The sequence below is a fragment of the Ranitomeya imitator genome, chromosome 4 (genome assembly GCF_032444005.1).
Source record: "Ranitomeya imitator isolate aRanImi1 chromosome 4, aRanImi1.pri, whole genome shotgun sequence".
NCBI classification, from domain to species: domain Eukaryota; kingdom Metazoa; phylum Chordata; class Amphibia; order Anura; family Dendrobatidae; genus Ranitomeya; species Ranitomeya imitator.
The window spans coordinates 319241280-319257205 of NC_091285.1; the positions used below are offsets into that span (position 1 = coordinate 319241280).

Here is a 15926-nt window from a genome sequence, read left to right on the forward strand (position 1 = left end):
AAAACGCCGCATTTTTTTACCACATGCAAAAACGCATGTGTCTAAAAAATGCAGCGTTTGCACGCGTTTACAAGCGTTTTTTGCAACACCTGCGTTTGCGTTTAAAACGCTGCGTTTTTTAACACAAATGTGAAACTAGCCTTAGTCATTTTTACAATTTGATATATTTAAAAAAAAATTTCCTGTCCTAAGATAATCTTATAAATGTGTAGCTACTATGTATTGTTTTATTTGCTATATCCAACTATGTAAAGATGCTGCAATTCTTAGTCACGTATGCACAACTTCTGGCCAGGAAATCCAGCAGGGACTTTCAGCTGTTGCTTTGTGTGAGGGAACACATTTCCTTTTCTGTTTGTTTTGTCACAGGATTGAATGTTTCTGCTGTGTCACTAGTCTTGTGACCTCATCATAAATCAAGTTAGTTACATAAGAGCTCAGCAGCCAGCTCCTGCATCATGACTAGATCTGTGATTAACTCATAGCGCTGGTGACAAAAACAAATGCTCCTATGATAAAATAAAATGACAGGGAAATGTGTTAACTCACACAAATGATATGTTAATAAAACATTCCAAACATTTTCAAAGAATATACACTACCGTTCAAAAGTTTAGGGTCACTTAGCAATGTCCTTATTTTTGAAAGAAAAGCACAGTTTTTTCCAATGAAGCTAACATTAAATGATTCAGAAATACATTGTTAATGTGGTAAATGGCTATTCTAGCTGCAAATGTTTGGCTTGTAATGCAATATTTTCATAGGTGTATAGAGGCCCATTTCCAACAACCATCTCTCCAGTGTTCTTATTGTGCTTTGTGTTTGCTAACTGTGCAAGAAGGCTAATGGATGGTTATAATACCCATGAAAACCCTTGTGCAAGTATGCTAGCACAGCTGAAAACAGTTTGGCTGATTAGAGAACCTTTAAACCTGACCTTCCTTTGAGCTAGTTGAGAATCTGGAGCATTACATTTGTTGGTTCCATTAAACTCTCAAAATGGCCAGAAAAAAAGAACTTTCATGTGAAACTCGCCAGTCTATTCTTGTTCTTAGAAATGAAGACTATTCCATGTGAGAAATTGCCAAGAAACTGAAGACTTCCTACAACGGTGTGTACTACTCCCTTCAGGTGAGAGCAGAAACAGGCTCTAACAAGAGTAGAAAGAGAAGTGGGAGGCCCCGCTGCACAACTGAGCAACAAAACAAGTACATTAGAGTCTGTAGTTTGAGAAATCAACGCCTCACAGGTCCCCAAGCGGCAGCTTCAATTAATAGTACTCGCAAAACGCCAGTGTCAACGTCTCCAGTGAAGAGGCAACTCTGGGATGCTGGCCTTCAGGGCAGAGTGGCAAAGATAAAGCCATAGCTGAGGCTGGCTAATAAAAGGAAAAGATTAATATGGGCAAAAGAACACAGATATTGGACAGGGGAAGATTGTAAAAAGTGTTATGGACAGACGAATCCAAGTTTGAGGTGTTTGGATCACACACACAGAAGAACATTTGTGAGACGTAGAACAACTGAAAAGATGCTGGAAGAGTGCCTGACGCCATCTGTCAAGCATGGTGGAGGTAATGTGATGGTCTGGGGATGCTTTGGTGCTGGTAAAGTGGGAGATTTGTACAAGGTAAAAGGGATTTTGAATAAGGAAGGCTATCACTCCATTTTGCAATGTCATGCCTTACCCTGTGGAAAGCGCTTGATAGGAGCCAATTTCATCCTACAACAGGACAATGACCCAAAGCACATCCCCAAATTCTGCAAGAACTATTTAGGGAAGAAGCAGGCAGCTGGTATTCTATCTGTAATGGAGTGGTCAGTGCAATCACCAGATCTCAACCCCATTGAGCTGTTGTGGGAGCAGCTTGACCATATGGTACGCAAAAAGTGCCCATCAAGCCAAACCAACTTGTGGGAGGGCCTTCTGGAGCATGGGGTGAAATTTCTCCAGATTTCCTCAGCAAATTAACTGCTAGAATGCCACAGGTCTGCAATACTGGAATTACTGCAAAGGGAGCATTCTTTGTTGAAAGCAAAGTTTGAAGGAGAAAATTATTATTTCAAATAAAAGTCTTTTTTTCGAACCTTGTCAATGTCTGGACTAGATTTTCAATTCATTTGGCAACTCATTTGATTAATAAAAGTATGAGTTTTCATGGAAAACACAAAATTGTCTGGGTGACCCTAAACTTTTGAACAGTAGTGGATGTTTAATTCAAAAACATGATTTTAATCATAAGTCATTTTCTAATTTTAGCTTCCCTTTAAAAGGGTTATCCATGATTTTAAAAAGGCACGAAATGTGTTAAAATAAAATAACCATTACTCTCCTATTCAAACCACTTCTGTCCTAGCTCATCATAATAGCAACACTAGAGCAGAGGCAGTTTATATAAGTGCAACATTGCTGTCTTATTATCTTAACATATTTCCTGCCTTTTCAACCATTAAAAAATCAAGGACAACCCTTTAACTTTAATAACATAAAAAGCAGAATATTTGTAGCAAAGCACAGTGACCTACGCCACTTGCTAGAATGAAGCCACAGCATGCTACTAAAGTGCCTTGCAACTTAGATTCCTGGTGACTTAATGACGTCATCTTTTCCAGGTAGGAAGGTCTTTGATTGCAGTCAAAAGCTTAGTATTTGCCCCCTATGGCTACGATGAGACAATTACTTTACATAGAGGAAATAAGTGACAGCTAATATCTGCCATACTTTGTTCCAGAAATCTAAAAGTCTACCACCATCATCATCACCCATTTCCAGTGATTCGCACATTTGTTTTGATCACTTCGCTGTCACCACTGCGTGCATTTATTCACTCCATGGCGCTCGTTCAGACTGAGCCACAGAAAGTATTTGCTCCAATACAGGTATTATATATTATATGACTATATAGATTGCATTATACTGTAGAAATAATATATTAATATATTACCTTTTTTATCACTATAGCACCTAATGTTGAAATGCCATGCAGAGAGGATGGCAGTAGTATTTAATGAATTTACTGACAATAAATCGTGTAAAAATTATGCAATAATGTACAATACTTTCACATTTTTCTAGTCCTGGGAACTTCCACAGAAAGGTACTTACATATATTTAAAAAATATACTTGCAGTTTCTAAACTGCTTCTTTTAAAACTATTCTTCCTTCATACTGTTTGCATTGTATAATTTTTACATATTAGCGTTTTTGTCCTCACAACTACAGTTGTGTGAAAAAGTGTTTGCCACTTTCCAGATTTTTTATTCTTTTGCATGTTTGTCACACTTAAATGTTTCAGATCACCAAACAAATCTAAATATTAGCTAAAAATAGCACAAGTAATGTCTAGCTCTTGAGGATCTCTTGGTCTACTTTACTTTGTCAGGCAGGTCCTATTTAAGAGATTTCTTGATTGAGAACAGGTATGGCAGTAATCAGGCCTCTTACAAAGGATTTTTGTGGATATTGTCCGTGCTGCTGAACAAATGGAAATCCAGATGTATTGATGAAAAGGAATGGTGGTTTTATTCAACGCGTTTCGAAGTCTTTATATGACTTCATCTTCAGGAAATACCACACACATATATTCATTTAAAAACTGCATTTTGTGTTTACTTGTGCTACCTTTGTCTAACATTCAAATATATCTGAAACATTTAAGTGTGACAAACATGCAAAAGAATGGGAAATCAGGATGGGGCAAACAGTTTTTCACACAACTGAATGTGCATTTATTTCTTAATAATTTCAAAATGAGTAATACAAAATGATTTATGTTTCCTGCTGCAGTACCACACGCTGGCAGTAGGTGGAACTAAAGTCTCACATGATGGTTTTGCCTGTATAAATTGTCTTAGGTCAAAGTTGTCTTCTTCCTGTCTTTCAATGTACATTTACAGTGTCATAAGACAGTCATATGTTTCTACTTTTAACAGCTGCTGTCAACTTTTAACGTTTGCATGGACCATTTTAGACTTTCAGTTGTCAGTTAATAAACTATATATGAAATTATTACTAACACCAAGAATGAACACCAGGCCATAACATATGAAAAAATACAAACTTTATTTTGAACATATCTAAAACCATATACCACACATAAAATTATGGAGCAACCAAAATACAGAGACAACCGACAGGTATGACTGGAACAGTGGCAAAGAACTATATATATATAAAAGTGCATATATACACACCCGCAAGAAAGAAATAAAATAAAAAATAAAAAAAATAAAAAAAATCCTGCAGGTGTAGCCAGTGGTATCCCCAATGCAGCGGTCATAGATGACAATGCACAAAGATTATTTAAATAGAATTTAAGAAATATGTATGTATTAATGTTAAATATATTATAAGACTAATAGGGAATAAATATATCTTAGTAACAAGTGCATTGTCACCGACAGCCGCAGCATCATGGACAACCACCGTGCAATCACCAATATGTTCACAGTACATATAGAGGAAGGACCATAGTTACCAAATGTAAGCCACCAGTCAGGGACCCACAACACCCGACGCGCGTTTCGCTGAGGAAAGCTTCGTCCACCCCTGGAGAGGAGAGATGCTGAGGATCTGTCTTTCAGGCCAGGTGGGCAGATAATTAATCTTTTATGGAGGATTATACAGTCATTCTAACCTAACTTTTCAAAGTAAATGCATCATCCTCATCAGGTCCAAGAAATCTATTTAACAATCTTTGCAGCTTGTATAGTAAAATCTGATGACAGATATGCCTACAAATTGTGAGACATATCACAGTGATTTTAATGTTTTTTTTGTAGTTACAAAGCTTGTAAATCCATTGTTTTAGATGTACCAATATGAAAATCAGCAGTTTTACTAGGGAGTTGCAGGAAAAGCTATAAAGCCAACAGCGGCCCTTTTCAAATCGTGACCTGAGCAGTTCTCAAACAAAAACGCATAATTGTGTATAAATTAAGAGTGTAGATAAAATGGAATTGCTGGTTTGTATTGTGCTACGTATATATACCGTATATACTCGAGTATAAGCCGACCCTAGTATAAGCCGATCCCCCTAATTTTGCCACAAAAAACTGGGAAAACTTAATGACTCGAATATAAGCCTAGGGTGGAAAATGCAGCAGCTACCGGTGAATTTCAAAAATAAAAATAGGTACCAATAAAAGTAAAATTAATTGAGACATCAGTAGTTTAATTGTTTTTGAATATCCATATTGAATCAGGAGCCCCATAAGATGCCCATACAAAATACGCCCCATATAATGCTCCATACAGTTTATGATGGGCTCCATAAGATGCTCCGTATTAAAATATGCCCCATATAATGCTGCACAAAGGTTGATTATGACCCCATAATCTGCTCCATAGACACATTTTCCCCCTATAATGCTTCATAAATGTGAATTATGGCCCCATAAGATGCTCCATACAGATATTTGCCCCATATAATGCTGCACATGGCCCCATAAGATCAGGGCCGGTTTTAGGCAAAGTGGGGCCCTAGGCAAATATTTAAAATGGGGCCCCAAATGCTAACATATTGCACCATCAAACAGAAACATTTTGGTTGTAGCTACATGCGCTGATTTCAGGCCACTAAACGAGTGTGATTAACAATATTGAAGTCATTCGCCGCTTGTTTCCAGCCTCTTTACACTGGCTGAGGAATAATGATGGGGACAGAATGATCACTAGTAAATCAATCTGTCCCCATACAGTATCATCTTAGCAGCATATCTGCAGGCTTAACTGGGCGATGTGCTGATGAGAACAATGATTTTTGTTCCGGCATATACTGTACATACATACACCGTACATACACACAGATACACATACCGTACATACATACACAGACATATACCTTACATGCATACATACAGTTATATACACATATAGTATACACATACCGTACATACATACACCGTACATACACACAGATACACATACCGTACATACATACACCGTACATACACACAGATATACATACAAATACAGTATATGCAAACACATATATATACCTTACATGCACACAGATAAGTATACATATACCGTCATACATACACATACCGTACATACACACATGCATATACCGTACATTCACACAAATACCGTACATACATATACCATACATACACACAGATACACATACATATACCGTACATACATACACATACCTTACATGCATACACACACATATACCGTACATACACAGATAGTTATATACACATATAGTACACACATATACCATACATACACCAAATACACATACCGTACATATATACATATACCGAACATACAGATACACATACATGTACCATACATACACACATACAGTATATACACATAGTATACACATACCGTACACACATATACATACACATATACTGTATGTACATGCACATAAACATACATATATACCATATATCCAAAGAAATTTATTGCACATACACAGATACACACAGATACTGTACATACATACACATATAGACATACACATACTGTACATGCATACACACACAGCCATACAAATATACCATACATACACACATATGCCGTACATACATACACAGATATACACACAGATGCACACACACACACATACACACATACAAGCACATATATACACACATACTAATCTTGTATAGGTGATCAGATGAGCCCTGGTTGAGGTCACATAGTTCAGTTGCAGAGGGCTGCAGACCCCACTGTGGGGGATGGGGCACAGAGCAGACAGCACTGATATCAGTCCCCTGGTTCTACCTGCTGCCCCGTGCAGTGAGCCTCCTCCCCCATCTCTTCACAGTGAGGAGACACAGAACAGTGGAGGGAGCAGAAGACCCCCTAAGGCTCTCTTCCTCCACTGCTGTCTCTATGTGCTGTGCGGTGGGACACCTCACCTGACTGTAGGGGTGAGTACTCACGATTGGGACGCGCCATGCAGGAGGACAGCAACCAGTGAGCATTCTCCTCAGTCTGGTCATGGTGAGGTAAGGGAAGCGTTCATTGGCCAGCGTCTCTCCCTGCATGACACGCCCCCTTTTTGATCTCCTGCTCTTCGCGCCCCGCTCTCTCCCTCGCACTGGGTGTTCCATAATTATAGGAGGGAGTGAGAGGGGCCCGATCCTGCACAATACCGGGCCTGCCTGCAGGGGCCCCCCTCCACCGCTGGGCCCTGGAGCAGAGCCATCAGCAGTGTGTCCGCCCCTGGCTGGGGGCCCCTAGGGCAGCGGGGGCCCTAGGCAGCTGCCTAGTCTGCCTGCCCCTAACGCCGGCCCTGCATAAGATGCTCCATAGAGATATTTGTCCCATATAATGCTTCACATGGCCCCATACAGATATTTGCCCCATATAATTCTGCACATGGCCCCATAAGATGCTGCATACAGATATTTGCCCCATATAACGCTGTACATGGCCCCTTAAGATGCTCCATACAGACATATGCTGTTGGTGCGATTAAAAAAATAAAAAATTACATACTCACCTTTCAGGCCCCCAGCACTTGCTATTTTCACCTGCTCCCCGTTCCACCTCCGACTGCCTCTGTGTCTTCCCCGTCCTCTGCACTGACGTTCAGGCAGAGGGCGGCGCGCACTAATCGCGTCATCGCGCCCTCTGACCTGAGCGTCACTGCAGAGGACGGGGAAGACACAGCGGTGCTGACGGTGGAACAGGGAGCAAGTGAATATCGCGCACTGCGTTATACTCACCTGCTCCTGGCGTGGTCCCTGCACGCCTGTTCACCGGCGCCGGCAGCTTCTTCCTGTAGTGAGCGGTCACATGGTACCGCTCATTACAGTAATGAATATGCGGTTCCACCCCTATGGGAGTGGAGTCGAGTCCATATTTATTACTGTAGTGAGTGGCACCATGTGACCGCTCACTACAGGAAGAAGCTGCCGGCGCCGGGGAACCAGGGACGTGCAGGGACCGCGCCAGGAGCAGGTGAGTATTATTACACAGCTCCGCTCCCCCTCCCCTGCTGACCCCTGGGTATGACTCGAGTATAAGCCGAGAGGGTTACTTTCTGCCCAAAAAAGTGGGCTGAAAATATCGGCTTATACTCGAGTATATACGGAATATATATATGTTTCATAGAACACTGAATACAGTAGAAGGTAAAAAAAATTACAATACATCTTCCAGCTAGAGACTTAGGCCACGTTCACAAGTTTAGTATTTGGTCAGTATTTCACATCAGTATTTCTAAGTAGAAATGAGCGAACCCGTAAATGTTCAGGTTCGCTAATTTTGACAAATGTTCATTGAAAAGTTTGATTTGGGTATGAACTTGACCTTGAACTCACCCCGGTTCTGAACACAGTAGAAGTCAATGGGGACCTGAACTTCGGTGCTTTATAATGGCTGTAAAATAGTGAGGGCTAAGGGACTACAAAGAGAAAGCTTAATCGGGGAAAGAGCAGGACAATTGCCCCGCAAACAAATGTGAATAGGGAAATGACTTAAAGGGGTCCTGTCAATATAGCAATCATGGTAAAATAGGAAGTAAATGAATAACATAAAAATTTAACAATGCCTGTTACGATCCATTTTTGTATTTGTGGCAGCTCTGGTTCCACTTGGTTTAAATGTAGCTTTTTTCCTTTCAGTCCATCGGGGGTTAATGTCAGTTTTTTCCCTTGCTGGCAATCTGGTGTAACAGAAGTGTTGCTGGGTCTGCTGATGTGGGTGGTGACCACTTCCACCATCCTGATGCATCAGCTGGCTGTTGGTGATAGAGCAATCTTCAGTGACCAATCCTGAGTGAGGAGCTCTCTGGGTGCAGTGGTGCTTCTGCTGGGTTCATTATTCTGGTGCCTTTATTCTGCTGTGCGGTGCTTTGCAGCAGAGAAAGCTAAGTGTTTATTTCCTCATCCCTTTTGTGTTTGTCACTTTCCCCCATGTGGTAATATCTGCAGAGGTGAGGCTAGTGCTCCTTGCCGGCTAGTGCACTAGCCAAGGCAGAGTTAGGTGACAGTTAGGGATGAGATATCCTGATGGCGGTAGGGGAAAGAACCCACTTAGGGCACTAGGGGAGTGCAGAGACAGACTCAGGCTTGAGCTCAGGGGTGTCCCTTCATTCATTTCTCTATTGTTAGGGCCTTTCTACCCTCTTTTCATCCCACTGTGAATTTGTTGTGCCGTCCGTTAACCGACCCCCGTTGGGTCACAATACGTATCGTGATAGTGCCTGCACAGAGATTGATGCTAGCTTTTTCCAGTCCAGTTAAAAATTTTACCCATAGACCATGGGGAAGAGTTCCCCATCAGAAGCAGCTTACAAATTTCACCCACAGAGCATGGGGTACAGTACCCCTATATTAGCAGATTACATGTTTCACCCACAGAGCATGAGGCAGAGTACTCCTACATTATCAACTTAGAAATTTCACCCACAGAGCATGGGACAGAGTACCCCTACATTAGTAACCTACAAATTTCACCAACAGAGCATGGAGCCTAGTACCCCCACAGCTTCAATATTTCTGCTCCAGTTCCAACTGCCACCAATGAAAAGCTTGTAGTATGATCTTGTATCGAGCTGGCAGTTCACAGTGAGGCTTGCTACTGTTACTTCAGATAAAAATTTCACCCACAGAGCATGTTTCCACATTTCCACCACTGAAGCTGATAACAAATTTCACACCCTGACAATGGTCCTCAGTATCCCCACAGGCAAGATTGCAGAGTACACACAGCAGCTTAAGGCACATTATTCACACAGATTTTGGTTTAAGAAAACACACAACAGCTTTTGGAAAAGTACTCTCAAAGATATGGGTTAAAAGGTACACACCATGGCTTTTGGCACAGAACTATCACAGACATGGCTGCCTAACAGTAGAAAAGTATATTTACACACTCATCACTTCCACTGATTCAGATGAAGATTCTTAAAACTTTTGGTTACGCAGGTTACTATCACAGACACTGTTGCAGAGTACACATAAAGAGAGTTTTGATAAAAAATCACACATGTAAATCCTAATAACGTCCCTCACTACAGCTACTTCATATCCCTATGCTAAGCAGAGTAGAAATAAAAAATTGGAATCTTAAACCAGGAGGAACAGGTCCAAGTGGAGAAGGAGTTGGATGTGGCCATATAGGTGCAAGAGGAGGAGGAGTGTTATGACCTGGTGGTCAGGACAATAATGGACCTGGTGGTTAAGAGCACACGGAATGACCTGATAGTTACTGATAATATAGGATGAGCTCTGAGACGTGGGAACTCTGCTGACCGCAATCCCTAATCCTATCACACACACTAGAAATAGCCATGGATTGCTCCTAACGCTCCCTATGCAACTCGGCACAGCCTAAGGAACTAGCTAGCCCTGAAGATAGAAAAATAAAGTCAACCTTGCCTCAGAGAAATTCCCCAAAGGAAAAGGCAGCCCCCCACATATAATGACTGTGAGTAAAGATGAAAATACAAACACAGAGATGAAATAGATTTAGCAAAGTGAGGCCCGACTTACTGAACAGACTGAGGATAGGACAGGTAGCTTTGCGGTCAGCACAAAAACCTACAAAAAGACCACGCAGAGGGCGCAAAAAGACCCTCCGCACCGACTCACGGTGCGGAGGCGCTCCCTCTGCGTCCCAGAGCTTCCAACAAGCAAGACAACAATAAAAATAGAAAGCTGGACAAAAAAATAGCAAACAAAGAAAAACACGCAGGAACTTAGCTTCTGCTGGGAAGACAGGTCACAAGAACGATCCAGGAGTGAACTAGACCAATACTGGAACATTGACAGGTGGCATGGAGCAAAGATCTAAGTGGAGTTAAATAGAGCAGCAAGCTAACGAATTAACCTCATCACCTGTGGAAGGAAACTCAGAAACACCCACCAGAGGAAGTCCATGGACAGAACCAGCCAAAGTACCATTCATGACCACAGGAGGGAGCCCGACAACAGAATTCACAAAAGTACCCCCCCTTGAGGAGGGGTCACCGAACCCTCACCAGAGCCCCCAGGCCGACCAGGATGAGCCAAATGAAAGGCACGAACCAGATCGGCAGCATGAACATCAGAGGCAAAAACCCAGGTTTTATCTTCCTGACCATAACCCTTCCACTTGACCAGGTACTGGAGTTTCCGTCTCGAAATACAAGAATCCAAAATCTTCTCCACCAGATACTCCAACTCCCCCTCAACCAACACCGGGTCAGGAGGATCAACGGATGGAACCACAGGCGCCACGTATCTCCGCAATAACGACCTATGGAACACATTATGGATGGCAAAAGAAGCAGGAAGGGCCAAACGAAATGACACAGGATTGATAACCTCAGAAATCTTATACGGACCAATGAAACGAGGCTTAAACTTAGGAGAGGAAACCTTCATAGGAACATAACGAGACGACAACCAAACCAAATCCCCAACACGAAGTCGGGGACCCACACAGCGCCGGCGGTTAGCGAAACGTTGAGCCTTCTCCTGGGACAATGTCAAATTGTCCACCACATGAGTCCAAATCTGCTGCAACCTATCCACCACAGTATCTACACCAGGACAGTCCGAAGACTCAACCTGCCCTGAAGAGAAACGAGGATGGAAACCAGAATTGCAGAAAAACGGCGAAACCAAAGTAGCCGAGCTGGCCCGATTATTAAGGGCGAACTCAGCCAATGGCAAAAAGGACACCCAATCATCCTGATCAGCGGAAACAAAGCATCTCAGATATATTTCCAAAGTTTGATTAGTTCGTTCGGTTTGGCCATTTGTCTGAGGATGGAAAGCCGAGGAAAAAGACAAATGAATGCCCATCCTAGCACAAAAGGATCGCCAAAACCTCGAAACAAACTGGGAACCTCTGTCAGAAACGATGTTCTCAGGGATACCATGTAAACGAACCACAAGCTGGAAAAACAATGGCACCAAATCAGAGGAGGAAGGCAATTTAGACAAAGGTACCAAATGGACCATCTTAGAAAAGCGATCACAAACCACCCAAATGACCGACATCTTTTGAGAGACGGGGAGATCCGAAATAAAATCCATAGAAATATGCGTCCAGGGCCTCTTCGGGACCGGCAAGGGCAAAAGCAACCCACTGGCACGGGAACAGCAGGGCTTAGCCCGAGCACAAGTCCCACAGGACTGCACAAAAGAACGCACATCCCGTGACAAAGACGGCCACCAAAAGGATCTAGCCACCAAATCTCTGGTACCAAAGATTCCAGGATGCCCAGCCAACACTGAACAATGAATCTCAGAGATAACTCTACTAGTCCATCTATCAGGGACAAACAGTTTCTCCGCTGGGCAACGGTCAGGTCTATCGGCCTGAAATTTTTGCAGCACCCGCTGCAAATCAGGGGAGATGGCAGACAAAATTACCCCCTCTTTGAGAATACCCGCCGGCTCAGGAACACCCGGAGAGTCAGGCACAAAACTCCTTGACAGGGCATCAGCCTTCACATTCTTAGAGCCTGGAAGGTACGAAACCACAAAATCAAAACGGGAGAAAAATAACGACCATCGAGCCTGTCTCGGATTCAACCATTTGGCAGACTCAAGTTAAGTCAAATTCTTGTGATCTGTCAAGACCACCACGCGATGCTTGGCTCCTTCAAGCCAATGACGCCACTCCTCGAATGCCCACTTCATGGCCAACAACTCTCGATTACCAACATCATAATTACGCTCAGCAGGCGAAAACTTTCTAGAAAAGAAAGCACATGGCTTCATCACCGAGCCATCAGAACTTCTTTGCGACAAAACAGCCCCTGCTCCAATCTCAGAAGCATCAACCTCAACCTGAAACGGGAGCGAAACATCTGGCTGGCACAACACAGGGGCAGAAGAAAAACGACGCTTCAACTCCTGAAAAGCCTCTACAGCTGCAGAAGACCAATTGACCACATCAGCACCCTTCTTGGTCAAATCAGTCAATGGTTTAGCAACACTAGAAAAATTAGCGATGAAGCGCCGATAAAAATTAGCAAAGCCCAGGAACTTTTGCAGGCTCTTCACAGATGTCGGCTGAGTCCAATCGTAAATGGCCTGGACTTTAACAGGGTCCATCTCGATAGTAGAAGGGGAAAAAATGAATCCCAAAAATGAAACCTTCTGAACTCCAAAGAGACACTTTGACCCCTTCACAAACAAGGAATTCGCACGATGGACCTGGAACACCATTCTGACCTGCTTCACATGAGACTCCCAATCATCCGAAAAGACCAAAATATCATCCAAATACACAATCAGGAATTTATCCAAGTACTCTCGGAAGATGTCATGCATAAAGGACTGAAATACTGATGGAGCATTGGAAAGCCCGAATGGCATAACCAGGTACTCAAAATGGCCCTCGGGCGTATTAAATGCTGTTTTCCATTCATCGCCTTGTTTAATACGCACAAGATTATACGCCACTCGAAGATCTATCTTGGTGAACCAACTAGCCCCTTTAATACGAGCAAACAAATCAGACTGCAACGGCAAAGGATACTGAAATTTGACTGTAATTTTATTAAGAAGGCGGTAATCAATACAAGGTCTCAAAAACCATCCTTCTTGGCCACAAAAAAGAACCCTGCTCCTAACGGTGATGACGACGTGTGAATATGGCCTTTCTCCAAGGATTCCTTTATATAACTCCGCATAGCGGCGTGTTCTGGCACAGATAAATTGAACAATCGGCCCTTAGGAAACTTACTACCAGGAATCAAATTAATTGCACAATCGCAATCCCTATGAGGAGTTAGGGCCCTGGCTTTGGGCTCATCAAATACATCCCGATAATCCGACAAAAACTCGAACTTCAGAAGGAGTGGAAGACGAAATAGACAAAAATGGAACATCACCATGTACCCCCTGGCAACCCCAGCTGGACACAGACATAGATTTCCAGTCCAATACTGGATTATGAACCTGTAGCCATGGCAACCCCAAAACGACCACATCATGCAGATTATGCAACACCAGAAAGCGAATATCCTCCTGATGTGCAGGAGCCATGCACATGGTCAATTGGGTCCAGTACTGAGGCTTATTCTTGGCCAAAGGCATAGCATCAATTCCTCTCAATGGAATAGGATACTGCAAGGGCTCCAAGAAAAAACCACAGCGCCTAACATACTCCAAGTCCATCAAATTCAGGGCAGCGCCTGAATCCACAAATGTCATAACAGAATAGGATGACAAAGAGCAAATCAGAGTAACGGACAATAGAAATTTAGACTGTACCGTACCAATGGTGGCAGACCTAGCGAACCGCTTAGTGCGCTTAGGACAATCGGAGATAGCATGAGTGGAATCACCACAGTAAAAACATAGCCCATTCCGACGTCTGTGTTCTTGCCGTTCAGCTCTGGTCAAAGTCCTATCACATTGCATAGGCTCAGGCCCATGCTCAGATAGTACCGCCAAATGGTGCACAGCTTTACGCTCACGCAAGCGTCGATCGATCTGAATGGCCAAAGACATAGACTCACTCAGACCAGCAGGCATGGGAAATCCCACCATGACATCCTTAAGGGCTTCAGAGAGACCCTTTCTGAAGATTGCTGCCAGGGCACATTCATTCAACTGAGTGAGCACAGACCACTTTCTAAACTTCTGACAATATATCTCCGCTTCATCCTGACCCTGACACAGAGCCAGCAAGATTTTCTCTGCCTGATCCACTGAATTAGGTTCGTCATAAAGCAATCCAAGCGCCAGGAAAAACGCATCAACATCACGCAATGCCGGATCTCCTGGCGCAAGGGAAAATGCCCAGTCTTGAGGGTCATCACGTAACAAAGAAATAATGATCTTTACTTGTTGAACAGGGTCACCTGAGGAGCGAGGTTTCAAGGCAAGAAATAATTTACAATTATATTTGAAATTCAAAAACTTAGATCTATCACCAAAAAACAAATCAGGAATTGGAATCCTAGGCTCTGACATCGGATTCTGAACCAAAAAATCTTGAATGTTTTGTACCCTTGTAGTGAGATTATCCATCCAAGAGGACAGACCTTGAATGTCCATGTTTACACCTGTGTCCTGAACCACCCAGAGGTAAAGGGGAAAAGAGAGACAAAACACACTGCAAAGAAAAAAAAATGGTCTCAGAACTTCTCTTATCCCTCTATTGAGATGCATTAGTACTTTGGGCCACCTGTACTGTTATGACCTGGTGGTCAGGACAATAATGGACCTGGTGGTTAAGAGCACACGGAATGACCTGATAGTTACTGATAATATAGGACGAGCTCTGAGACGTGGGAACTCTGCTGACCGCAACCCCTAATCCTATCACACACACTAGAAATAGCCGTGGATTGCTCCTAACGCTCCCTATGCAACTCAGCACAGCCTAAGGAACTAGCTAGCCCTGAAGATATAAAAATAAAGCCTACCTTGCCTCAGAGAAATTCCACAAAGGAAAAGGCAGCCCCCCACATATAATGACTGTGAGTAAAGATGAAAATACAAACACAGAGATGAAATAGATTTAGCAAAGTGAGGCCCGACTTACTGAACAGACTGAGGATAGGAAAGGTAGCTTTGCGGTCAGCACAAAAACCTACAAAAAGACCACGCAGAGGGCGCAAAAAGACCCTCCGCACCGACTCACGGTGCGGAGGCGCTCCCTCTGCGTCCCAGAGCTTACAGCAAGCAAGACAACAATAAAAATAGCAAGCTGGACAAAAAAATAGCAAACAAAGAAAAACACGCAGGAACTTAGCTTCTGCTGGGAAGACAGGTCACAAGAACGATCCAGGAGTGAACTAGACCAATACTGGAACATTGACAGGTGGCATGGAGCAAAGATCTAAGTGGAGTTAAATAGAGCAGCCAGCTAACGAATTAACCTCGTCACCTGTGGAAGGAAACTCAGAAACACCCACCAGAGGAAGTCCATGGACAGAACCAGCTGAAGTACCATTCATGACCACAGGAGGGAGCCCGACAACAGAATTCACAACAGAGGAGGAGGT

At 43.0% G+C, this 15926-nt stretch overlaps 1 protein-coding gene across 3 annotated transcripts in view; it reads left to right on the forward strand.

Moving 5' to 3' along the window:
• CPED1 (cadherin like and PC-esterase domain containing 1) overlaps window positions 1-15926 on the forward strand; it is a 486680-nt gene that overhangs the window by 162574 nt on the left and 308180 nt on the right. For all 3 annotated transcript variants that reach the window (XM_069764871.1, XM_069764872.1, XM_069764873.1), the window contains one exon: window positions 2732-2879. In XM_069764871.1, coding sequence (XP_069620972.1) covers window positions 2732-2879 — 148 coding nt within the window. The remainder of the gene's footprint in view (window positions 1-2731; window positions 2880-15926) is intronic.